Source organism: Euleptes europaea, chromosome 14 (assembly GCF_029931775.1).
Source record: "Euleptes europaea isolate rEulEur1 chromosome 14, rEulEur1.hap1, whole genome shotgun sequence".
Classification (NCBI taxonomy): domain Eukaryota; kingdom Metazoa; phylum Chordata; class Lepidosauria; order Squamata; family Sphaerodactylidae; genus Euleptes; species Euleptes europaea.
The window spans coordinates 6,869,336-6,896,906 of record NC_079325.1 but is presented as its reverse complement, the minus strand read 5'-3'; the positions used below and the strand labels follow the sequence as shown (position 1 = coordinate 6,896,906).

General features: G+C 46.3%; 1 protein-coding gene across 1 annotated transcript; it reads right to left on the bottom strand.

Annotated features, from left to right (window-relative positions):
* Positions 1-27,571, bottom strand: TBCEL (tubulin folding cofactor E like). The gene is made up of 8 exons (XM_056861026.1): positions 27,481-27,571; positions 25,212-25,361; positions 23,140-23,279; positions 18,903-19,084; positions 13,815-14,071; positions 10,959-11,085; positions 7,428-7,544; positions 1-334 (listed from the first exon to the last, which is right to left on the bottom strand). The coding sequence occupies exons 2-8, from the start codon at positions 25,342-25,344 to the stop codon at positions 16-18; spliced, it is 1,275 nt and encodes a 424-aa protein (XP_056717004.1). The 5' UTR covers positions 25,345-25,361; positions 27,481-27,571; the 3' UTR covers positions 1-15.

The following is a 27,571-nucleotide window of genomic DNA, read 5'->3' as shown; positions in this document are numbered from 1 at the left end:
GAATGCGAGAGCTGGTTATTTGGCTTTGGAGTCCACGTAAATGATATCTCCGTCCCGAATGCCGTATGAATGCAGCGCCCGGGAGTTGTACTTCATCTCTTCGGGCCCAAAGGGAGCTTCGTGGTCACAGTGGGTAACGAGCATGCTGCTGGTCGGCAACTGGACCAGCGCTTTCAACTGTTTCTTGAGTTCTGCTACCGTCTGATCCAGACGAACGGTCATCTCCTCCACTTGGTCTTTGAAGTGGACCTCCACCTTGGCTCTGCTCCGAGGCCGAAGATCTACCACAGCCAGTTTTTCCAGCTTCCCGTATTTTGTGACCAGCTCGTGATACCTAGGAGATGTGAGAGAAAGGGGGAGAAAAAACAAAAAGAACCTGAAATAGGAATTCAGGTTGAAGGAATTTAGGAAAGGCCCTTGGCCCTACACCTCCCTCGAGACCCATCAATACATTTAAAAAAAGTTGTATGCAAAAACAGGAACCGGGGCTGGATTGACCTACTGGGGACAGATTCAAGGTTTGGGTATCTTCAGGAACAGATGCAGAGGAGTAATAGTCCATTGCAGTGAAAGCAAACAGGAGTTTTGTGGATTTGAGTCAACGAAAGCTCCTGCTGGGATAAAAATGTGTCATAAGAACATAATAAAAGCCATGCTGGATCAGACCAAGGTCCATCAAGTCCAGCAGTCTGTTCATACAGTGGCCAACCAGGTGCCGCTAGGAAGCCCACTAACAAGACAACTGCAGCACCATTGTCCCACCTGTGTTCCACAGCACCTAATGTATTAGGCATGCTCCTCTGATCCTGGAGATAATGGGTATGCATCATGACTAGTATCCATTTTGACTAGTAGCCATGAATAGCCCTCTCCTCCATGAACGTGTCCACTCCCCTCTTAAAGCCTTCCAAGCTGGCAGCCGTCACCACAACCTGGGGCAGGGGGTTCCAGCCTTTAAGCTGTCACAGGACTATTGGGCCACTGAAACCCCATGTTCTCACAGTTCAGACAGACTGCTATATCATAAAAAAACTCAAAAAAGCTGTTGTGGAAAAAACTCCACTGGTTACCACTGTCCAGCTTGCAGCTACCAGCCAGAGCCACAAGCATCTCCTGCCCCCCGCCCTGTCTCTGCTGACTACATTCAGTCACTGAGTATGCTGTGTCATGCTTGGCTCCAGGAAGAGCCGATGCCAACTGGCAACAATGCCCCTGCACCCAACCTGCTGCCCTCACTAAGCCCCTAGGGGAAGAGCAACCATCTGCTACCTCTCTTCTAGCACCCTGAGAATGTGGTTGATTAAACGGAATGTGATTTCTTGCTGTACACGCTGACAGATGTATTGTGAAGACCCATAGTAGGGTGGTCTCCAATTCATGAGTGATTATAATTGTTTATTGGGCTGATGAAGTATATCTTATATGAAACGGTGGGATTCCAGAAATACCGTTCCTGTTTTCATAAGATTTTTGGGATCATGCATATATTGGCTCCATGAAGAGTTGATGACCATGTGAGAACATCAAGAAAAACCTTTGTTGTTCAAATAGAGACTGGAATTTGGCTTTTTGTTGCCTAGTCATCTCATGGACACTATTTACCTGTTGATTATAATATTTATGTACATGTATGGTATTACACTTCAATTAGTATATGTTAAGAAATACATAGTATGTTTATGAATAAGGTGGTTTGTGGCCATTTATGATTTATTTTGAGTGAATTTTGTTGTTTAAGTCAACACCATGCAGGCCTTTTGCCCACTTTACACCCATGCTGTACGAGGCGGCAGATACCCATTCACTGTGAACCCCAGGATCAGCGAGTGGTCTTTACCAATGGAAAACTCGAAACAACCAAGGAGTGGATAGTCATGAGTGTGCCAAATGGCTCTCTCCAACCTTCTAAAGACGCCCCTTTTTTCTGAGCCCCAGGGCAGATACTAACGTCTTTTCTCCACCCAACCCCCGTCACTTCTTTCCTTTTCCTGTAGCTATCTCTTCTATTAGGTACGAGAAGGCAGCATCTCATCTGCAGGGCTGGGAAAGTGGCGAAAAGTCAACCCACAGTACAAGGTAATTGAAATGACAAAGACAGGAGAGCGGCAGAGAGAAGGTAACATTTCAGAGTCTCTCGGTGCTGCCCGGGGCTGAAAGCTCCTTTTGTCCGCCGTCCGACTTGGGGCTTAAACGTGATCACTGCTGTGTCACTGGCCCTGTCAGAGGATGGATGGAGTCTGGCAACTGGGGAGGGAGGCCCCCACCCAAGGGACTCATGTTAAATGTAGGAATGTTCCTTCAACAGCAAAGCCTCTGTCTGCCCGGAGCATGAGGTAACTGATGCAGCGCGCTGCGATTTCCCCGGCCTTGCGGACAAAATGGGTTTTCATCAGGGCCGAAGCACGGGCGGCCCCGGCCCTGCTCTCGCAATTAACACCAAGATACAATCGGCCACTTTGGGGGGGAATGCCTGACTCGTCAAGACAGCGACATAATTTTCAGAAACGCCACGGTCCTGGACGGGTGGTCAGACGGGCAGCAGGTGGTGGAATAAGCACGATTTCCCCCAGTGTGCATTTCAGCACCTCCTCTGGCATCTTTCTTTCCCCCTGTTCTTAGGTCTTGAACAATAAAACCTTAAAACCTTAAAACTTAAGACCCATCTCTAAAAACACCTCCCTTTGTCTCTTCTCTGCAGCCTTCAAAAAACGAGCAACCAAAGAAGCTGAGGGTCAGAGTCCTCTAAGAGGAACTGCACCTTTTGCTCCAAAGTTGCTCGGGAAGATGTGGACCATTAGTTAAAACATGGTATAATCCATTTTAGCCTAAGTTGGTATGCGTAATAACAATGCAAAAAGATATGTATCAAGGAGTCCACTGATTGAAGAGGGCAGGGACAAAGCCGGTCTGAAAAAGGGATCTTTAGCATACAGCCCAGCAAAACCATTGAAAAAGGGCAATTAAATCTTGAATGCATAAGGATTCTACATAACTTTTGACTAACCAGAGAATCCAGATAGGAAGGAAGATTACCCTTCGATAACAGGCCCAGGGCAAGTGGAGAACATGTCCTCCGAGCGTCAAAATGAGTGTAACTCTAGCATAGATCAATTTGGCCACGTTTTTTACACCTCCACTGGCATCCCACGGTCTGTAGCAGCGTCCGTGACTGATCTGTCTCTAACAGTTTTTAATTTCTTCTCAACAGTTATTGCAAATCCTGTTAAGGCACAGATGCAAGGGGAGGGGGACGTTGTCTCCAGATGGAGACGACAGCCTACCCCCGACAGAGCATGGCATGGTTCTTGCATTTGGAAAGAATGTGGCTCTACACACACCTTGCCCTCCAAACCCCCAAGATTTGGAGAAATAGGGGTAAACAGCATAGACTAAGGGGGACGCAGTGAAAAATTCACAGAACTGAGCTCAGGAACGCCAAAGGATCATGTTCAAAAGGCTTTTAAAAGACTTCTGTCTTCTGAACCGAGACAGAGGTCTATTTACAGCAAGTCTAGGGTCCTTTCCTTTTGGATTCCGGGGTGCCCACACCAGTGGCATTTCATAGGAATCTCAGCCCCCCTACCCTTTTAAAGAAGTCATGTTGAAAACATACAGGAAGCATCTATGAACACAACTCAGAAACCAAAGAGAATCTAGACTGGTGTCCAATAGCACCTTAGAGACCAACAATAATCGTGGGTTATAAGCTTTCGAGAGTCAAAGCTCCCTTTGTCAGATCTGATGAAGGGAGCTTTGGCTCTGGTAAGCTTATACCCCAAAATTCTTGTTGGTCTCTACGGTGCTACCAGCCTTGACCTGGATAGCCCAGGCTAGCCTGAGCTGGTCAGATCTCAGAAGCTAAGCAAGGTCGGCCCTGGTTAGTATTTGGATAGGCGACCTCCAAGGAATACCAAGGTCGTGATGTGAAGGCAGGCAATGGTAAAGCACCTCCAAATGCCTCTGGCCTTGAAAACCCTACGGAGTCAGCGTAAGTCAGCTGTGACTTGATGGCACACAAAAAGAGGTGCTACTGAATTCGAATCTGTTACATAAGAACATAAGAAAGGCCATGCTGGATCAGACCAAGGCCCATCAAGTCTGGCAGTCTGTTCACACAGTGGCCAACCAGGCGTCTCTAGGAAGCCCACAAACAAGAAGACTGCAGCAGCATTATTTTGCCTGTGTTCCAAAGCACCTAATATAATAGGCATGCTCCTCTGATCCTGGTGAGAAGAAGTATGCATCATGACTAGTACTCATTTTTACTAGCAGCCATGAATAGCCCTCTCCTCCATGAACATGTCCACTTCCCTCTTAAAGCCCTCCAAGTTGGTAGCCATCACCACATCCTGGGGTAGGGCGTTCCACTGCAGACCTCTGAAACTATCTTCAAAGAGAAGCTCATCAGGTTTCCTACTGGCCAGAAAGAAAGGTTCAATGCACTGCATGCTCCCTTCTTGTCACTGTAATTCTTGCCAAGGTTATTCTGGAACTCTGCAAGCAGCAAAATAATACAGGCTTCAAACAGGATGGGGATTTTCACAGGGAGGGAGATTCAGGGGATTGATGCGGGTCTCTCAAATCAAGACCAGGGCGAGGCTTCTGCTTGCAGCAGCATGGGCTGCAGAGGGGAAGGCAGGACGAAACACCGGTAAAGTGGGAAAAAACTCTTTCGCTCATTGAACACCAAACGCACACCAAAGGTCCGGGACGTGGAACCCGAACTTGGCCATTTGGGACATACCACCCAGCCCTTCGCAGCGTAGTCCAACGATACCCTGAAACAGCACACGGGTTCTGTGGAGCGGCAAAGCAGACTTCAATGGCTGCACAAGTCTCCGGGAGACCCCGTACAGATGAGGGCGTTTGGACAAAGAGCCTATTGAGAAGGGAAGGGTAGGAGGGGGACGCAGCTCCGTTTGAACGTGGTGACCTGGGGCGAGGCCAGAAGCAAGCTCTCCTCCCCCTCCATATGCAGCCTGTGTGGAAGGGGCAGAAACAACTTGCAGGAAGTAAACAAGACTTTTTTTTTTAAAGAGAGACTTCCAAGGATTTGATATTAGCATTTCAGAGCAGCACATGCGCTGTTGCTATGGGAACAGGGAATCTGCCACTATAGCCACTCTGGTTTCTAATACCATGCCTTTCCCTCACACTCTCTGTCAGGTGCAGTGCAGAACGCCCCCCGCGCACTGAGGTTCAAGAGAAGTATTATGTTCCCGATGCAAATCATGCGCAGAAATCCTACAAAAACCAAACAATTCTTGGCTTGTGAGACTCTCCCTCCCAACAAGTCGGCAGAATACAGAGGGCCCTCGTCAGGGGTTGACAGGGATTCTTCTCAGCCACACTAGCCGAGAACCAGCGGGTACCTCTCCACCCACAATTTATACCCATTATTGCGAGTCCTATCCTCTTCCCCGAACAGGAACAGCTCCCTGCCCTCCTCTAAGTGACAGCCCTTCAAATACTTAAAGAGAGCAATCATGTCCCCCCCCCCCCTCAACCTTCTCTTCTCCAGACTGAACATTCCCAACTCCCTCAGCCTTTCCTTGTAGGGCTGGTTTGTTACACCTGCGAGTTCAGTCGTGGGAATATTTCAACGTCCTGGATTTCCAGCAACTCGCATTTTTTAAATTTCATCCCACCTAATCTGCAAAGCTAGATGTGGCAGTGCCAACTGGCCCACAAACAACTCCACCGGCTGCACCTCACCAATAGCCAAGAGATCCAATCAAAGCCTATGGCTGCATTCCGACTAGGGCATCTTGGCCATCTTCTGGGCATGGAGTAGGGGTCACTGGGGGTGTGAGGGGGAGGTAGTTGTGAATTCCCTGCATTGTGCAGGGGGTTGGACTAGATGACCCTGGTGGTCCCTTCCAATTCTATGATTCTATGAACCCAAGCTGTGGCTTAGGGGTAGAGCAGTCTTTGCATGCAGAATGTCCCAGGTTCAATCCCTGGACTCTCCAGTTAAGTTATCACGTGGCAAGTATTGACAAAGACCCTTCTCTGCCTGAGTCCCTGGCTAGCTGCCAGTCAGAGCAGGCAACAGAGCTTGACAGACCCAATAGTCTGGCACAGTATAAGGCAGCTTCATGCATGTTGAAGAACTTGACAGATTATCTCAACCATTTTTGCAAGGTAGGGGCCATGGCTCAGTGGCAGAGCATCTGCTTGGCATCCAGGTTCAGTCCCCAGTATCTCAAGTTAAAGGGACTAGGCAAGTAGGTTATGAGAAAGACCTCTCTGCCTGAGACCCTGGAGAGCTGCTGCCGGTCTGAGTAGACAATAATGACTTTGATGGACCAAGGGTCTGATTCAGTATATGGCAGCTTCATGTGTAGGCCAGTACAACTGCTCCATACTACGCCATTTTTGTCCCTCCTGCAAGCCACATTTGGACAACACTGAGGGCGCAACACTTAGGGAAATGGAATTTTAAAAATTAATCGCTCTTTTTATGCTTGCAGCTGACCCCCATTCAATGACCCGCTGTTTGTAAACAGGGAATGGCTTTCTGATGAAATCAGGACATCCTACCTTATGACTACACAAAACCCTAAGTAATAGATTCAGTTGCAAGGTTTTTACAGTTAGCAATCAGTTACTGTGAATGGTATGTGGCATTCCTTAATGGCTGATTTGGGATTGTTTTATCCAATTTTATCTATTTGTACTCGGTTCTATTTTGGATTGTCTTATCATAGGGTTTTCAAGGTAAAGGTTGGTGAGAAGTAGTTTACCAGTGCCTTCTTCTGCACAGTACTAACCAGGGTTAGCTGTAGTGGCACTGCCGTTGGTCTATGAAAGATCCTCTACCAGTGTCAAAGATAGGACATTTTGGAGAACATTGATTCATAGGGTTGCCATGAGTCGGAAGCGACTTAACATAAGAAAGGCCCTGCTGGATCAGACCAAGGCCCATCAGGTCCGGCAATCTGTTCACACAGTGGCCAACCAGGTGCCTCTAGGAAGTCCAGAAAGAAGACAGCTGCAGCAGCATTGTCCTGCCTGTGTTCCACAGCACCTAATGTAATAGCTATGACACACACACACTATCCTAATGTACATTTTTCTTTCTGTATGCCAATGAAGGTGCGTGTATGTGAATAAAATAAAATAAACTGTGGATAAAGAGAAAGTGGCAAATGCCACCCCCCCCAGCTGTTTCCACTGGCGAAAACAGTGCGAAAGAGAATCCCGGAGCCCTTTCTTCCCACTCACGTTGGTTGGAGCTGCTCAGAGAGACTGAGTGGATTTGACAGTTTGGTCAGCGCATGTACGGGTAACTGAGAGTTAAGTCAGACGTATTGTGTATCGTATTGTGTATCGTGGCCCTCGGGCAGCATGCCCCACCGGTCAGAATCATCTCTCAGAAAAAAACCTAGTCCCTGTTTTCAGAGTTCCAGGTCAGGAGATCTCACCTGAAAGGGACCTCTTCCTGTGGAAAGTCCATGTAGTAACGGATGAAAAACCGGTCCGAGTCCTCCCGTTCTCCTTCCGTAATGACGCTCCCATTCAGTTTAGTGATTGATGGTAATCTGCGCATACGCAGAGGAGTGAGAAAGAAAAAGAAGAACATCTAAAAGGGTTTTTTAAAAGTCCTCCAAAATTTAACTGCAATCAGCAAAAATGAATTGTATTCCCAAGAGATGTTCCCACAGGATCAAATAACCCAAAATGTAGCTCTCGAAAAGGAGAGCAAATTTCACACCACTTCCTCGCAGAGGGAATTTGATTTAAAATCACGCATAGCAATTTGAACGAAAACATTTCTCCCAATTCTTTAAATGCCTCTCGTTTCATTGGCTTTTGGGGGTGCATCATAAATACTGCCGTGTTAAAGAACAGCTCGGGATGAGTGCAGCCAGAAATCCCACACGTACGACGTGCTGCTGTGTGGCCTGCCCCCATTTGGCACCAGCAGAAATAGAAAGGGCTGCAAACCATCAGGCAGCCGGAGCAAAGCTCTTGGCAAGGGCCAACATTTTAAGTCACTCTGGATGGCAGCAAACTCGTTTGAGACTTCCACGGATGCAAAAACAAAGATGGGGCTGGAAGCTGCAGAACATCAACCTATTCCATTTAAATTCTGTTCTCCTTCTAAGAAGCTCAGGGCGATGACCATGGCTCTGTCCTCCTCCATTGTATCCCCAACAACCACCCTGTAAGGCTTAGAACATGCGTCCCCAATCTTTTCGAGTCTGTGAGGACCTTTGGAATTCTGACACCGAGCGGTGGGCGCAGCCACGAAATGGCTGCCAAAAAAAAAGCTGCTGCAAGAGGCGAAGCTAGTCACAAAGTGGCTGCCCCGGCTTACCTTCAGTCCCACAGCCAAGATCTTTTTGCTACCGTGGCAGCAGCTGCCACTGAAGTAACCTTTTTAAAAATCGGCACGGCCAATCAGCCCCCCAAAGGTCAATCTGAATCCTTGCTGGGCAAAAGCCCCATCTGGCCCTATCCACTTTCTAAAATCACTTGGCGGGTACCAGGAAAGGTGTCGGCAGGTGCCATGGAAACCACGGACACCACACTGGGGACCACTGGCTTAGACACATTGACCAGTGATGGCAACCTTTGATGCTGAGTGGAGATTTTAATTTGGACCTCCCCCAACTGTAGCCCAAAATTCTAACCACTACACAACACTGCTTGTCATCAGACGGGCCCAGCAATCATTGAAACCACCGGTGTTTTCCTGCAATCCTATTAGTGTCACATATTACACTGGGAGCCAGTGTGATGTAGTGGTTAGGAGCGGCAGACTAATCTGGAGAACCAGGTAGATTTCCCCCCTACTCCAAATGAAGCCTGCTGGGTGACATAAGAAAAGCCCTGCTGGATCAGACCAAGATCCATCAAGTCCAACAGTCTGTTCCCACAGTGGCCAACCAGGTGCCTCTACGAAGCTCGCAAACAACTAGGGTGGTGCATATCGATAAACCAGAACCGAAAATAAACCCGAAATAAGTTGTTTCAGTAATTTTCGGGCTTTGGGTTACTGAACACCAAAACCTGGGGGTCTGACCGAAGCGGAATAGGCGATTCCCGAAAAAGCTGAATAAATATAATAACTGTGATTTTGGGCTAGTCACAGTTCTCTCCGAACTCTCAGCCCATCTACCTAACAAGGTGTCCGTTGTGGGGAGAGGAAGGAAAGGAGATTGCAAGCCAGTCTGATTCTTAAAAGGTAGAGAAAGTTGGCATATAAAAAACCAAATCTTCTTCTAAAAGTAATTTACTTGAGCCCTAAGACTTATTGCTTATCGAGATAGGTATAATCTTCCTCCCCCACACTTGGTCAGCTAAATCAGTTAGCTATGGGTAAGCAACGTGCTCTGGAATCTACAATATGTGAACAATATTGGTGGGCTGAGAAAGTGATGTTAAAAGTCCATCTTTTGGTGGCTCCGTGAGATCTGGAAGGCAGTAGAAATGGCAACACTTACAGAATTGGCTCAACGTGCGAGATTTCAAATGGCTCACTGGGGTCTTCTGAGAATAAGTGTCATCCTGTTACTGACTTGATTTCATAAAGATACAGTATAGACACCACATCGCATAAATGCTCTTTAATGCTTTAATTTATTAACTTAATTGTGACTCTTTACTACATAATTATACGCGTGCTATATTTTTTAAAAGTCTTATTTTAATAGATACTCTTGGATTTGAGTCATTATGACAGTCAGATTCCCAACTGGCCAATGGATCACGCATGATTTAAGTTATCCATTTAGACCACCATTTATACAGAGCGACTGAAATTGGAGCCGCCCGACTTTCCCTGCATATCTGAAAACAAACCATCTCTCCCTTCTGCCCAAGAAATCATGCTGCATTACTCAAATGCTTGCATATTCCTAAACCATTTAAGCAGACCCATTAAAAGCTACTACCTTCCCTTCCTGTATCAAACTACTCAACATACTTTGTTGTGTGTTAAGTGCCATCAAGTGGCTTCCGACTCATGGTGACCCTATGAATCAATGTCCTCCACAGTGTCCTATCCTTAACAGCCTTGCTCAGGTCTTGCAAACTGAGGGCCGTGGCTTCCTTTATACAGTCAATCCATCTCTTGTTGTGCCTTCCTCTTTTCCTGCTGCCTTCATACTTTTCTCCCCAACTATTGCCATATCTGCTACCTCCCATCCTTTTGAATTCTGCAAACAACCTCAACTTTGCAATCCAAACCAGGCATATAAGAAAATTCAAACAAAGCCACCCAGCTTTAATAACTAACTCTGGTTGCAAGTTTGGACCTGTGGGAAAGGGAGCTGGGTCAACCTGTAAATCCCCTTGTGCAGACAGAAGATAGGCCAGCAAATGGTGCATGCTAGCCGACTGCAGGGAAGGCAAAATTAAGAAGAGTTGGTTTTTATATGCTGACTTTCTCTACTACTTAAGGAAGAATCAAACCGTCTTACAATCACCTTCCCTTCCCCTCCCCACAACAGACACCCTGTGGGGTAGGTGGGGCTGAAGGAGCTCTAAGGGAGCTGTGACTAGCCCAAGGTCACCCCAGCTGGCTTCATGTGGAGGAGTGGGGAAGCGAAACTGGTCCACCAGATTAGCGTCCACCGCTCATGTGGAGGAGTGAGAATCAAACCTGGTTCTCCAGATCAGACTCCACCGCTCCAAACCACTACACCACACTGGCTCTCCAGGAGGACCTCTCTTGCCATCTTGCATCTCTGTTGAGCATGGCATACCAACCTTCTCCAGATCAGAGTCCCCCGCTCAAAACCACCGCTCTTAACCACTACACCATGCTGGCTCAAAAAGGAGAAGGGAAACCAGGAATTACCATCTTATCGAGGACCTGCCAAGCTAAAGACCCTCCCACAACATGGAGCCTGCTCTTTAGATGTGTCTTCAGGATGTGGGCTTTCCCGCCACCCAAATTTAAGCCACAAGCAAAACCCCAATCAAAACAGAGAGAGAAATCTCCAGACCTGGCAATGACGAGCTTCCTGCGCTCTTCATTGGTGTAGGGCTGGAGGAGAGGAATGCCCAACAACCGGACTTCCTCGAGCCTGGGGAAAGAATTGAGCTTGTCGATGTCTTCCCAGCTTTGCAGACCTGCTTTCAAGAAAGGAAGCGGCAAGAATCAAGCACATGTTAGAAAAGTGGAACAAGTTACAGGATTCTACAGCACAGGAGAAATTGGCAACTTGGCTGCCAACTTGGCAGGCTTTAAGAGGGGAGTGGACATGTTCATGGAGGAGAGGGCTATCCATGGCTACTAATCAAAGTGAATACTAGTCTTGATGCATACCTGTTCTCTCCAGGAACAGAGGAGCATGCCTATTATATTAGGTTCTGTGGAACACAGGCAGGATGCTGCTGCAGTTGTCTTGTTTGTGGGCTTCCTAGAGACACTCAGTTGGCCACTGTGTGAACTGACTGCTGGACCTGATGGCCCTTGGTCTGATCCAGCAGGGCCTTGGTCTGATCCAGCAAGGCCTTTTTTCTGTTCTTATGGCAGTTCGTTATTTCCATCAAACTCACTAAAACTGGGAAGTGGAGATGAGGACACAACCCCACCAACACACACAGGTTATAAAGAATTCTCAGTGACAGATACGCCTGATACACTTCGGTGCCAGAGGCAGAAGATCCAAAATAGCACTCTACAGGGCAGTAAAACCACCAGGCCAAAAGTTGACAACTCCCCCTTTTTAATATTCTCCCCACCAAACCATCAGCCTATGGTGGAAGGATACCATACCTGTGTTTGGATCAGAAGATTTCAGGTGTGTGTCAGGTCTAGCTCAATTCCTTGGGCAACAGCTTTACCTGTGCCTGTCAATTTAGTGGTCGGTAGTCATTACTTTCACCACTAGGGTCTGGGCTCAATTCCTCATTGGGAGTGTGGTCATAGTTCTGTGTTAGAGCACATGGTTTGCACACAAATAGTTCCAGGTGCAATCCCTCGCTTGTCTGAAAACAATGATTTCACGTGGCCATTGTCAGGAGGGAACCTTTTGCTTGAGACCCTGGAGAGCTGCTACTCGCTGAAGACACATGAACCTTCCCTTATAGTGAATCAGACCATCAGTCCTTCAAGGTCAGTATCATCTACTCGGGCTGGCAGCAGCTCTCCAGGGTCTCTGGCAAAGACCTTTCACATCACCTACTACCTGGTCCCTTTTAACTGGAGATGCCAGGGATTGAACCTAGGACCTTCTGCGTGCCAAGCAGATGCTCTACCACTGAGCCACTGCATCTCCTGTGGTATGAACCCAGCTTCATAGTTTAAGAGGAGGGCTATTACTTGAGGATGGGCTGTGGCTCAGTAGTCAAGCACCTGCTTGGCAAGCAGAAGGACTCAGGTTCAATTCCTGGCATTGCCAGTTAAAAGGATCTCAGGGGGCATTGTTCCTAAGAACATAAGGCCATGCTGGATCAGACCAAGGCCCATCAAATCCACTGTTCACACAGTGGCCAACCAGGTGTTTCTAGAAAGCCCACAAGTAAGACGACTGCAGCAGCATTGTCCTGCCTGTATTCCAAAGCACCTCATATAATGGGCATGCTCCTCTGATCCTGGAGAGAATAGGTATGCATCATGACTAGTCTCCATTTTGACTAGTAGCCATGAATAGCCCTCTCCTCCATGAACATATCCACTCCCCTCTTAAAGCCTTCCAAGTTGGCAGCCAGCACCACATCCTGGGGCAGGGAGTTCCACAATTTCTCTATGAGTTGTGTGAAGAAAAACTTCCTTTTCTCTGTTTTGAATCTCTCACCCTCCAGCTTCAGCAGATTACCCCATGTTCTAGTATTATGGGCGAGGAAGAAAAGCTTCTCCCTGTCCACTCTCTCTATACCATGCATAATTGTCTCCCCTTAACCGCCTTCTTTCCAAGCTAAACAGCCCTAAGCGTTTTAACCGTTCCTCATTTTGGTTGCTCTTTTTTGCACCTTCTCAAGTGCTGAAATATCCCTTTTTAGGTGTGTTGACCAGAACAGTACACAGTTCGACTCTTGGAGAGCCACTACCAGTCCAAGCAGACAATATTCAAGTAGATTTATTTTAAAAAAAATATTTATATCCCGCTTTCTCTCCACAAACTGAAGATAGCAGACCAGCAGTCTGAATTGGTAAAGTGCAGCTTCCTCCGTTTATGTGCCTTAAGACAGTTCACTCTACCTGACAGCAGGAACTATTTGCATTCAAAGCCAATGTTACTTTTTTCTCTAATACAGTTACTTACTGGATCTCTGAACAACAGAAAGACTAGAATCCCAAGTTCTAATTATAATGTTCTATCGCCTCTCTCCGAAAGCCAATAAACTTTCTGCTACTCCCTCCCATCTCATCCAGCCTCTGACAGCCATTGTGAACCACAATGACAAGCCCAATACATCAAGGCAAAATGTGATTCCCTTTCACAAATAGTTAGCTTCATTCCTAGGTAAGGGATATGGCAGCCCAGAAAAACCCTGGCTTACAAAGCAATAAATGGTGAGGTTTGGTATAAGGAGGAAGCAGTAAAACCCAAGTATGAAGTATGAAGAGAGGCACAACCGAATGCTTTGCTTATTCCCATTACGGTACAAAGACGATAACCAACTCTGATATCACGGGGAAGCTCCTAGCAATGGCTGGAATCCCACAGAGATGTTCTGCGGGTGGAAACACTTTCCTCTGGCAGAAGTAGTCTTCCCCGACAGAAGATGCTTGCTTTGCATCAGGGGAAGGCTCCTACCAATGGAGAAAAACTCCTTTACTATTAGAATGGATCTGCAGGATCTAACCTCTTGTTTGGGTCCTGAATAATGCTCCATTCAGTGGTATACCTCACCTGACTTGTGCAGGCTGATGGATCGCAAGTTTGGGAACAGGTGTTTGAGAGAATCTTCCGAGTCCTCGATGGTGGTCAGGTAGTTGTTGGCCAAGACAAGTGTGTCCAGCGATGGAAACATGACCCCCAGTTTCCTGATCTCAGGCCAGTCTTTGAGATCATTGTCGGTTATGTGGAGCAACTTGAGAGAGTGACAACACACCGGAGAACAAGACACTGTTTTATAGTCGTTAAGGCACAGAAAGAGTTCCTCCAAGCTGCAGAGAGAAAATTGTTTAAAAGCGTCTTATAACTAGTACTTTTGGGATGGAAGGAGCCAGTTTACACGAACAAATATTCATTTTTCAAAACGTTTATTAGCTGCCTTTCTTCCTTATGGAGCTCAAAGTAGCTTACAACAGACAATACATAAATTTTATACACACACACGTGTGTGTGTGTGTGTGTATCTATCTATATAAACCCAAAATTTAAAATCACAATTCAGGACTGCTAGTAAACTTAGCCAAATGTGGTCCTAAATAAAACAGTCTTCAACGGCCTCCTAAAGACTGAAAGTGATGGGGCCAGGCACACCTCCCTGGAAAGGTTGTTCCATAATCATGGGGCTGCCACCAAAAAGGACCTCTCTTTCGAATCCACCAAACAAACTTATTGGATTGATGGGACAGTCAGGAGGGCCTCTCCCTGTGATATTAATTCCTGGGCAGGAACGTATGTGAGGTAGGTTCAGAGAGAACTGACTAGCTCAAGGTCACCCAGCTGGCTTCATGTGGAGGACTGGAGAAACAGACCCGGCTCTCCAGATTAGAGTCCACCGCTCCTAACCACTTCACCACATGGTGTTATAAAACACTTCTACGGGGAAAAAAACAGTACGTCAGGAATAAGGGTTCAGACAAGTCCCCAACATGTTATAAGCAAGGACTTTCTTCCTGCATGTAGAGGATTACATATTGGAATGCTTCCTTGTGGCAACCCCCCCCCCCCCCACACACACACACCTCAATGCACATAGAAAAATGTCAGGGAGAATAGAAGGAGGCAGAGGGCTGCTGCCGAGTTGGAGCCCATCCAGAAAGTTTACGGCCAGCACCTTATAAAAATGCGAGGAAACCTTTAACTGGCGGTGGGTGGCCAGCCCTCCCGCAGCCCCGCTCCCACTTTAACCTCGTTCAAAAGCCAACATCTCCATTAGCAGAGTGTTTTACATGGATAGCTTAGCACGGGCCCCCAGAAGACAGCCCTGACACCGATACTGTACTATCGTCATCATCTGTCAACTTGACAAACTCGTGTAAATTTAGAAGATTGGATACGGGAGCCCCGCACAAGTGCCCCCTGGTTGGTTCAGCATTATCTCAGACTCGGAAATAGCGGTGCCCAGAGGTACTATGAACCCTCTTACTTTAAACTAAGACAAAAGCAGGGGATGGAAGGTCATCGGTGGCTAAGAGGCTGAGTTACAGGTATGATAGTCCGCAGTTCAAATCCCAGTTCAACCACAGACTCACTGGGTAACTTCAGACAAGCTGTCTTCTCCCTTAACAGCAGCTTCTCCCTCAACTACAGGGGTAAACATAATGACCTACTTTGCAGGGCTGTTGTAACTTGGATACCGGAAAGAATTCATAAATGCTAAGTATGAACAGATGCTGATGATGATGAAGAAGAAAGTTGGTTTTTATATCCCAATTTTCTCTACCTTTTAAGGAGAAAAAACTCCTGACTTACAATCTCCTTCCCTTCCTCTCCCCACAACAGACACCTTGTGAGGTGGGTGGGGCTGAGAGAGCTCTAAGAGAGCTGTGACTAGCCTAAGGTCACCCAGTTGGCTTCATGTGGAGAAGCGGAGAATTGAACTCGGTTCTCCAGATTAGAGTCTGCTGCTCATGTGGAGGAGTGGGGAATGAAACCCAGTTCTCCAGATCCAGAATCCACCGCTCTTAACCACTACACCACGCTGGCTCTCACAAACAGCAGATCTCACAGAAGCAAATGGAGGCCTTAAAAACCTGGTGGTAGCAATAACGTTTTGGTTGCAATCCCATACAGTGCTTACCTGGCAGTAAGCCCTACTGAACTCAGTGGAACTTATTTCCAAGTAACATGCACAGGATCAGTGTGGCTGTCAATGTCCCCAAAGAGACAAGTGGAGCTTGGGGGGCCGGGGGGGGATGTAGCCGAATTTATTTATTTAAGATTATTTCTATGCCACTTCTTCAGAGTCCTGCTCGAGGTGGCTTACAATTAAAACCACAGTATATCGCCCAGCTTGATGGGGGTAAAGGGAAGGCACTGGTAAACCACCCCGTAAACAAAGTCTGCCTAGTACATGTCGGGATGTGACATCACCCCATGGGTCAAGAACGACCTGGTGCTTGCACAGGGGACCTTTACCTTTATATATCGCCCAACCCAATAGACCACTGCACCATAAAAACTATCCGTAAAACACAGCGGACTGTTAAAAACCGGATCGGATAAACCTCTAATTAAGCCCCTAGCTGGGATGTTCCTGCTGAGCAAGGCTCAGCAAGGTTCCAAATCGCTGGGGCAATGACTGAAAAGGCTCTGCTCCAAGCAGATGCCCAACCTTGCATCCCTCCCTGACCCCCCCCCCCCAAAAAAAAGATGGTGCATGCTGTAATCATAAGAGCGACACATGCCTGGAGGATGTGAAAGCCAGATTTGAAGCACACAACAGAAAGGCCATAAAAAAACCCATTGTTTTATAAGGGTAACAAAGGCTGCAGTGGAAGCCATGACCAGAACAATCATACCCTATCAACTCAAAATATTTACAAATCTTTGAGTAACATGAACTACCACTGAGCCATGGCAGCTCCCCAACACAATTGGTAATGATGGAACAAAGAGTGGTGTAACAGAGACTGTGATACAAGCACCATGGAGCAAGCAGGGGTTTGTGCAGTAGGTTTGCATATGCACGATATCACAAGTCTGGCCCCATGACTGCAAAGTCAGTGCACAAAATCACAACGGGGAATATTATTCCCCTCAGCATAAAGGTGGCCTGACCTGGACAGGACAGGCTAGCCCGACCTTGTCACACCTCGGAAACTAAGCAGGGTCGGCCCTGGTTAGTACTTGGTAAGGAGACCACCAAGGAAGCCCATGGTTGCTTTGCAGAGGCAGGCAAGGACAAACCACCTCTGAACGTCTCTTGCCTTGAAAACCCGTAAGTCGACTGACTTGACGGCACCAAGAATGAACGTTAAGATTCTCAAGGTGGGTCAGGAAATCCAGGCCTCTGCTTATCATAACCTAATAATGACAGTAATAACAGTATCTAAAGAAGTGAGCTGCCAGAAATTCTGTTAGTCTTTTAGGCGCTTCTGGACTCTTGTTCTTTCCTAGTAATAATATTGAAAGGGCAGGCAGCAGCTTGGAACCCTTCCACTGAGCCCCTTATCAACTCAAATCCCCTGCCCCTCCAGCTTCCAGTGACCACCACTGAGACCACAACATCATGCAGCTGCCAGCCAGCCAACCCTTCGTCATGCCCAGCTCCGGATTCCAACTGTGATCAATAGGGCCTGCAGAGAGAGGACAGGCCAGCGGTAGCCAGATGAGAATCTCGTCGAGGGATTCTTCAGCGTTTTGCAGTTCTCGTTAACTGCTATGGAACACACACACAAAGCTGCCCTATACTGAATCAGACCCCTGGTCCATCGAAGTCAGCATTGTCTACTCAGACTAAGAAGTGGGATAAAAATGTAAATCAATGAAGAGGCACACGGCACTCTGAACACCTTTATCAGGGTGGTCTTCAGCTCTTTCAGAACTGAGACCCACCTTTAGTGGCAGGGAAGCACTGGAGGAGCCCACTAGTGGCAGGACCAGGACAGGGAAAGAGAATGAGCAAGGGAGACCTGGCACGAAAGGGGCTTGCTAAACCTGCTGTGCTAAAAAAGAAAAGAAAATTTTCTCTGCCACTGAGCGATGTTGCCTCGTCATTCTGCTGGTCCTCCCGGCATGTGCGCACATGGAGAGACAGAAGGCATGGGTGCTTTTGCTGTTTACCCATGCGCACTAGCTTCAATGCCCTTCCAAAAAGGAAGAGCTAGAGACACCTGAGCCCACCCAGCAGAGTTTCAGGATTTGCCAGAGGGTCCTCATCACACTGGATGAAGAGCACTGCACTATAGTGCCTTACATACGTTAACCACCATATAGGATAGGTCACAGTTATTATATCCTAAGGGAATCAAGGCTGATGATGACTTGCCGACAGGAAGTCTGACACAAGCGAATTTCCCCTCCTTAATCTAATAAAGGATAGTTCCGAGGAAGGGAGACTGGGGAGTCTCCTTTGGGAAGGACCAGACCAGAGGGTGAAGCAAGTAGCTAAATTCTGCACCACAATATATAAGATCCATCAGACAAAGCTGGGGCTTGTAACTTAACTTAAAATGGAAAATATTAACTAGAGATCTATTTAAATTGTATAAACTGTCTATGAATCGCATATCCCATAGTTTTAGTTACTGTATATTCTCCAGTTTTAATTCTGTAACTGATATGAATGTTTTCAATGGCACTTGCTGTATTAATAAATGAACCTGACTTGCCGACAGTCCTCCAAGGGAGTTCACAACAAAGGCAAACTCTGAAGGGGGAAACCTTCCTGGTCCATGGCCTCTTAGCTGTGGTGCTAGCTTCACATGCAATGCTGTAATCCGGGGGTCCAACCTTTCTGAGAGCTACAGGCACCTTTGGAATCCTGGCACAGCAAGGTGAGTGCAGCCACAAAATGGCGGCCATACAATGGCTTCCCTAGGAACCACAAAATGGCTGCCGCAGCATACCTTCAGCCATGCAGTGAAGATCTCTGTGCTCTGGTGGCAGCTGCTGCCCATGTTACATTTTCAAAAACCTACACAGCCCATCAAGTCTCCAAAGGCCAACCAGAAGCCTTGCTGGACAAAAGCCCCACCTGGCCCCGGCCACTTTCTAAAAAAGCTTGGGGGCTGCTAGGAAAGGTGTCGGCAGGCACCACATTGGGGTGCCTGCTGTAATAGGCACGGAACAGGCACCTTCCACCCCCCACCCATCTGTGCTTACTCTGGTAATTCTTGCAGTATTGCGTGGACTGTTTCCCAGGAAGCTTTGCTGTTGTTGAGCACGAGTTTGCGAACGCCAGCAAAAGACCCAGCACATGTCCTTTCTAAAACCGACAAATTCAGAGGATTGGAACTGAGGTTTAGAAACTCCAGGTGAGGAACATTTGACACAATTTTACTGACCTGGGAGGGAAAAGGAAGAAGAGATAAGAGAGAAAAGCATATCAGGTGGCAATCAGATCTCAAGTAATATTCCATCATCTTAAAAAACACACACACACAAAACCGCAGCCAGGATTTCCAGGACGGCTCATTGAGTCGGAGAATGATATGGATTCTAGCAGCATTTAAGATAGCTATCTGTAATTCATACTGCAGCTATTTGCTGATCTGGATTGATTGGCTAATTGCTTGTTCACCTCAATGCTTCATTTAATTACACGGGGAGGGGAAAAATGCTTGATAAGGAAAAATGCAGATTGTTGGCAGCCTTTACGAGACCCACCTGAATGGCAGCTACAGAAAGAAAAAAACACATATCGGAAGCCAACATTTTTCAAAGGCTCCTTTTACTCAGGGAGATTCATCTTCCTGTGATTTTGAAAGAACTAAGCCCCATGGCAAGCAAAGAGTTTTGATTACTGGCATGCCTTGCATGGATTTTTGTGTTTGATTTATATACATATATATAAAAAAAATCTCCTGATCCACCTTGTCATCTCAGTTTGGAAAACATGCAGGTCTGTCAGCAAAAGAATGCCGCCACTGACTTAAAATATTTATGACTTGCCCTTCTGGGATGGCTAACAACAAATATTAAATACAACTTATTGGAATAAACGAAAAGCTGAAAGCTTTATCCATAACCGAAACAGTTGAATGAATCCATCCATATTGTAACTTCACCAATTGAGCAACACAAGAAGCTTAACAGTACTGTAGACTTATAATGAAATCCTAAGCAGAGTTAGACCCTCCTAAGCCCACTGAGGTCAGTGGGCATAGAAGGGTGTACCTCTGCTTAGGACGGCACAGCTGGCTTATCCGTGAACAGGGGACGGTTAAGAGACTGGTGGGATATTCTAATCACAAGAACACATGAAGCTGTCTTATACTGAATCAGACCCTTGGTCCATCAAAGTTAGTATTGTCTACTCAGACCGGCAGCAGCTCTCCAGGGTCTCAGGCAGAGGTCTTTCACAACACCTACTTGCCTAGCCCCTTTAACTGGAGATGCCAGTGATTGAACCTGGGACCTTCTGCATGCCAAGCAGATGCTCTACCACTGAGCCATGGCCCCTCCACAAACGGCCTCTCTACCCAAACCACTTCAATTTTATAAGAACCTCTGTTACAAGAGACTGTGGTCATATATAGAGTGCAAAAGCTGAGCACGTCAGAAGGGGAAATGCCGGCTCAAGGAAAAAGCCTCCAGATTCACTCTCTGAGAAAAGTCCCCCAGCCTTGAGACTTGCCCTGGCTTGTAGCCAGGCTACTAAACAGAGGATGCAAAACTCACCAAGGTTTTGGGCCTGATGCAGAATTGGAGTATTCTGTCAACAGGGAACACGCCACGACTCAGCAGCTGTGTACATGCGGCGCATGCAGAAGGTCCCAAGTACAACACCTGACACCTCCAGTTCAAGGGATTTCAGGATGCCATACTGGGAGAAGCTCCTGACTGCCTGTCCTGGGCCTGTGATCCGGCAGCTCCTTACTAAAATACTAGGAAAAGACCTCTCAGTATAATGGGCCAGTGAAGAAGAGATTCCTCTCTGTAGGATGCATGCAGGGCACGTAGGTGATCCTGAACGGAAGCCATTCCCCTTCTTCTCTTCCCCCTTCCCCATTTGCGGCCTTCCAGAGTTCTTTTAAAAACTGCTTTATTCCCAGGTGCATTTTATAAGATTCCCCACACCCCCAAAAATTGATCTCCAAGTACAGGACTGATTTATTTTTTCCTTTACTAACTTCTATTGACTTCTAGCTATTACTGGTTTTTACATATGCTGGTTTATTGCCTTTATTATGACACACTATTCTGCTCACTATATTTTTTTTACTGTGTTATGATCATTTAACGTTAACGTGCTGCTACCTGCTCTGTTGCATTCAATGTATTTTATGCTTTTAAGCCATATTTTGTATGCTGGCTTGAGTTGGTAGCAAGATGAGGTAGACATTTTCCCGATCAATAAACAATTAAAAAGAGAACAGTCATTCTCACACATGAGCACATGAAGCTGCCTTATACTGAATCAGACCCTCGGTCCCTCAAAGTCAGTATTGTCTACTCAGACGAGCAGCAGTTCTCCATGGTCACCTACATCCCTAGTCCCTTTAACTGGAGATGCCTTAGGGGATTGAACCTGGGACCTTCTGCATGAGAAGCAGATGCTCTACAAACTGAGCCACAGCCCCTCCCCAATAGGACCTTCTCCATAGGATCCCAGCTAGCTCAGAGCATGCAGGCCTGACTTTCATCTGCACAGCCCCACCTTGGCTTATCCTGCACATTTAAGAGCCCCACAACTGGGAGGAGCCTTAGGGGATTAACCCTAACTCAAGTTCAACCCCTGCTCAATGCAGGAAATCCAAACAAGGAACTCCACTTGGGATGGGGGAGAATCATAGAGTTGGAAGGGACCACCAGGGTCATCTAGATATGATCAAAGGTCCATCAAGTTCAGTGTTCCATCTCCAGCAGGGGTGGCCGGCTGCTTTGGAGGAAGTTTACAACCAGGGCATGACCCCAATAACACTTCCTTGTTTCCCTCGGCATGTAGCCTTCAGTGGTATGCTGCCTCAGAACACGGAGGATTAATTTAGCTTTCATAACTGACAGACCAATCCTTCCTGCGTTGGTCAACCCTTTCACCCCTTCATTATCGGCCTCCCCCTTTTTTTTTACGCTGGCTTAATCAGACTGCAAGCCCACAGGCAGCTTTTGTTGACTTTCCTTTTTCAAACAGCGTCTAGCTCATTTTAGGTGCCTGTTAAATAATTAATATCACTATTAATCAACCATCTAATGGACTGCTGGTGGCCGGCTGAAACGAACCATATGTCCTAGCTGCGGAAAGCTGTTCCCATCTTTCTATCAAATGCAGAATAGGGATGAACAAGCCGGTTTTGTTTTCTTTTTATGGGGGGTGGGGGAGGGGAAATGGGGCAGCAGGGACTTGGTATTAACTAGCATCCTATTTATTTATTTTATTTATAGTCTGCCTTTCTCACTGAGACTCAGGCAGATTATATATGGGCAACCACAGAACCCAAAGTCTGTGCTACGGAGCACACCCCTTGACCTTTTGGCTTAACTCTGTATAAAAATAAAAAACGACAACACTAAAATACAGAAGTATTTACCACCCCCTCTCTGTATATAGGACGTGTGTGTATTCGCGCGCACACACCAACTTATGTGATCACTTCAAGCATCTAATGATGCTTAGGCCACAAATAAACGCGTTCGTCTTTCAGGTGCCACAGGTCTCTTGGTGATTTTTTTGCTGCAATGAACTAACGGGATTGGATGCTATTGAGTTCAAGGCTGGCAGGAAGAGCTGAACTCTCAGCAGAAACTCCATGCAAGTATTAACTGAACTTCTCGAGACCCAGCAGGAGACAGACATGGTGATGATAACTTCCCCCCGTTGGGATAACCCACCCTGAGCCGGCTTGCTGGGGAGGGCGGGTCATAAATATGAAATATTAAATCTCACCTTCTCTCACCCATCTGTCCAGTCATTCTGCATGTGCTGGATAGGTGTATATGCAGGGGAGAATCTAGGTAGTTTGGTAACCTCTTGGCAATTAGCACCAACTTCCCAAGTCAGACATGGCCAGCCCATACCTCACTCACCACATGCTGGCCCAGGAACTTAGAAAACTGTTCTCATCTCTCTTCAACACAGGAGAGAACACATGGGAGCATTGCTATAGTAGTTGGAGGCAGCCGCCTAACGCAGGAGTCTCCAAAGGGAGTTATGGATTGAAAGATGAAGGGAAGGACCGTGACTCTTCCGAGGGGCAGAAGGGAGAAGATGGCGCTCTGGGGAGGTTGGAAGAAATCCAAAAATTCCTCAGGGAATAACTAGCACGTGTCTGGAATCATTATCTTAAATTTAACCTCCTCTGGCAATGGAATGTGCTTGGAACAGAGAGATCTACCTACAACAAAAGGCAGCCATCCTTGCTATGGGCACACAGCGATGGGCACACGCTTCCTTTTTTACCTCATGCCAGTCTTCTAGTTTATTGTCAGACAGATCCAGTTCGGACACATGAGCGCAGAAGGCAGCAATCTCATTCTCGTCCCCAGCGCAGGTAATTCCACAGCTGTTCAACACCAGCACACTTGGGAGGTTGAGACGATCTGAAAAGCAGGAACGCCACTGCATTAGTTGCTGGATGATCTTATAGCAGCGGACACAAACGGCACCCACCGTACACTAGCAAAAGGAGAAGCCGAACCAGATGAAATCCAGGACAAACAGATCTCCAATCAAGGGACAAGCAAAATCACACAAGGTTGGAAGAGGCCACAAGGGCCATCCAGTCCAACCCCCTGCCATGCAGGATCCCACAATCAAAGCGCTCCCACAATCAAAGCAACATCACATATTTCTGAACCAATCTGCGTCACCAGACTGATTGCTGATTCACACCTCATACTGAGTTTCAGAGGGTAGCCATGTTGGTCTGCAGAAGAACAGCTCGATTTGAGTCCACTAGCTCCTTACAGACCATCAAGACTTTCGGGGTATAAGCTTTCGAGAATCAAAGCCCCTGTCTTCAGATACAAGTTGGAAGGGAGATATTCTTATATCCCAGTTAGAAGGTGAGAGTCACATTGCAAAGAAGGAATTCAGGATGCAGAGGTACAATACGCACAGTAATTAGCTAGATTAGAGCAGAAATGCTTAGGGCAGAAAATTAACATCTGTAGTACTGAACATCTGTAGATCAGCAATCAAACTTGAGTTCCTTCACAAATTCAGCACAATGGACCCCCCTTGGGCTGAAAAGGGACATAGGATTCTTATCACACTACAGATGCTAATTTTCTGCCCCTAAGCATTTCTCCTGAAGGAAAGACAGCATGGATATAGTCTAATCTCATCAGATCTTGGAAGCTAAGAAGGGTCAGTACTTGGAAGGGATCTGCACCAAGGAAGAATCTGCAGACAAGACAATGACAAACCAACTTTGAAAGCCCCTTACTGGGGTTGCCATAAATTGGCTGCGACTTGATGGCACTTTACACACACACATAAGCATTTGCTCTAGTCAAAATGACTATGAGCATTATACCTCCGCATCCTGAGTTCCTTCTTTGCAGCACCCCTCCCTCCTCCTGACTGGGACATAAAGACTCAGATCTCCATTTCAACTCGTATCTGATGAAGGGAGCTTTGACTCTCCCTTATGCCTCGAAAATGTGTGCTATTTTCTCCTTGAGCATGTTTAAAATGTGTGATGAAAAATATCAATGGAACTGTCCCAAAGTCTGATGGCATTTAATGCACAGCTCAAGAACCATCCAATGCACATTGTGGCATTATTTGTTTTGTTACGTTCTGGTAACGAGAGCAGGGTGAAAGGAAAAATACAAAAAGGACAAAGAAGCAGGAGAACGTTAGAGGATGTTCTTGAATTATCAAGAACACTGTTACTATTTGAGGGTAATGTCTATAATACAAGGACTTACATTCTTCTGTTAGGCATTTTGAAATGAATGGCAGTATGACAACTGAGTGTGTGGAAAGGGGCAACCATAAGTTTGATTCCACGTTGTGGGGAACTATAAAATGGACTTTAAAGAGGAGACAGGCAATTTGCCGCTGCGCGCACAGGGTTATTTCAGAGACAGTGTTTCTAAAGATGCAGCCAGGTAGGTGGGTGGGTGGAATGCCCTTTTTATATCTTTTCTAGTTGCTCAAATAGAGACGCGAGAAAGTAGCCTGGAAGTTTTTGATAAGGTGACTCTGTTGTGGTTAATTTTGAGTGACATACGGTGCATTTTGTCCTTGACTGACTCAACTTATTTCTGCTCCTTTCTGTCAAATGTGGTTACTGTCATTTCCACCCAAGTAACTTTCTTGTTTTCCCCCTTTGGGGAAGGTTGTGATACAAATCAACCTGACAAGAATTTAAAATGACAGTGTATGTGAGTGTGGGGTTGGGCGGGGGGGGGGGGCAGAGAACAGTGCTTTACATTCAGCTTTAACGTAACCGGGTAAAAAGGATTTTTCATCAGAATCCCTTGGAACGTTAGAAGACACAAACTTCTCCATATACACAATACCTTTCATAGGTGAACCCTGAGGTGTGGCAGGGACATGCACTCCCATCCCGGGACCTCGACGATACGGGAAATTTTCAGGGCTGTATTTCTCACAGAGAACTTGCATGAAACTTCTCCCGCTGGGCTGATCCATGGTCCCTTCCTGGAATTCTACAAATGCAGAAGCAGAAAACAAACAAACCCAAAGATGCTTACTCTTAAGATGGAGTTGCATTATATACTATATACTACATATATTATATTTTACATAGTAACTGACATAACAGATAGAATAACAAGTCCTTTGTTTGCTGGTATAGACTACAATCTTGAGAAAGAGACGGCACAAAAAGTGATATAGATATACCCAGGTGATTGTTAGTTACATGTTAGAGTAGATCATGATGGGTAGCCATGTTAGTCTGTCACTAGAAGTAGAAAAGAGTAGTCCAGTAGCACCTTAAAAACTAACAAAATTTCTGGCAAGGCATGATGAAGTAAGCTGTGGCTCACGAAAGCTCATACCCTTTCAGAAATTCTGTTAGTCTTTAAGGTGCTACTGGACTATTGTTTAGTCTTGTTTAGTCTTGTTATTAACACGACTATTGTTTAATCTTGTTAATGTATGTTCATTTGTAATGTTTGTAGTGAGTAGTGTGTATTGATTGTATTGTGAATTGGTGTCTTGTATGATATTTTGAAAATAAAAACTTAATTAAAAAAAGACGCTTACTCCTGACATCCATACTCGGAAACACAAACAGGTATCCACCCTACAATTAAGGATCAGCCTAGGTTGTAGCCAGACGTCAAGCCATGAGGAATAAGTTGGCTCATGTAAGCGAAGGCTCACAAATGGGCTGCCAATGCTTGGTAAGGCAAGCACCCCTGCACCCCTAGCAAGCGTCAAGAGGTCCTGAGCACAGACCGTCTCCACTAGCGCATTATGCCCTGGAAAAACGTGCACTTCAGTAGGGTGAGGTGCTGCTATCGCCAGCTCAGGAGAAGGGCTGGAGCCAACCTGCATTGCAGCGCACTTGAGGCTTCCCAAATGCCTCAGCAGCTCAATGGGACACAGATGAATGCCAGTTTTTCTCCTCAGTCAGCAGCTGTGGAAAGGGAACTACCCTCCACTTTATGCTGCTCTTCGAAGGCACCGCAGCACCTCCAAATTCACAGTGATGTTAAGAGAGAAAGCCCTGCCCTTCTCCTTGTTAGGGACAAGCCCTGCTCTGTAAACCTGGCTACTAAGCTCGGCCAAAGACTACCAATCACTGCTTATGTGACGATCCTCAGAAGAGCCTGCCTGTTCTGTCTCTGCAGGAGTTGCTGCTCAAGCCCTGCCTCTTTCCAGATAGCTGTTCCTGGGGATAGGTAATGGTTCTGCATCTCTGCACGGGGCAAAACTAGATAGTTTATTCACTCCTGATGCAAAGACATAGCAAAATGATCTGTAGTTAGTAGTGGTGTACAAAGAACAGTGACATCGTTTATTTTATTTTTAGAGGTGCCATCCTCCAGGTGGTGGCTGGAGATCTCCTGATGTTACAACGAATCTCCAGCCAATAAAGATCAGCTCCCCTTGAGAAAATGGCCACTTTGGCGATTGGACTCTGTGGCATTAAAGTCCCTCCCCTCTCCAAACCCCGTCCTCCTCAGGCTCCATTCCCAAAATATCCAGGAATTTCCCAACCTGGAGTTGGCAACCTTATTTATTTTACATAATTTACAAGGGTTACTAAGGCGGCTAAAAAATTAAAACATAAGTAAATTAACATTTTAAAACCATTAAAACCAATCAAAAAACCACACATCATTACAGTGCTCCCCAGTAATCCTTATTTTTGTACACCCAAACTGGAGTGAAAGAGTTAAGTCTAGATCCAATGTTAATTCTATAAGGGATAAGAAGTGTTTAATTTTATCAGAAAGCTGGAAAACAATGCAGCTAACAAAACCTCAGGAGGCCACAGATGTGAATTAAACCAGCTGTGTGGAAATAAATACAAAAGACTGGAAGCCCAAGGACAAGAGTTAGGTTAACACAAGAACCAGATATCACATATTCGGATCAACGATCTAAATGGGCTGAAAGATCAGAACACATATTAGTTTTGTTCCTTAACATAAATATCCTAGATTAGTGCATGGTATGTGTAGCTGGAGGTGGCCAACCCTTATTTTACGTGTTGGTTTCACGCCTTAGAGAATGTATTATGTACATCTGCGTAATCCCCAAACAAGCTATCGCAGACCTGCTCCCACATCCCAGTTGGAAAATGTCACTTACTGGTCTCTGCATCAGCACACCCGAGGTCAACAGGTTTGAATTTCAGGAGAATCAGCTCAGTTCTTCATCTTTTCAGAGGAGAAACATCTTT

Bases quoted from the DNA above. Each gene is read 5' to 3' on its own strand.
- TBCEL (XM_056861026.1), bottom strand. From the start codon at position 25,344: ATGGATCAGCCCAGCGGGAGAAGTTTCATGCAAGTTCTCTGTGAGAAA. The intron at 19,085-23,139 runs GTAAAAAAGGAA...TTTCCCTCCCAG, and splicing joins AACTAGAAGACTGGCATGAG to GTCAGTAAAATTGTGTCAAA. The intron at 7,545-10,958 runs GTCTGGAGATTT...GCGTATGCGCAG, and splicing joins AGGAAGCTCGTCATTGCCAG to ATTACCATCAATCACTAAAC.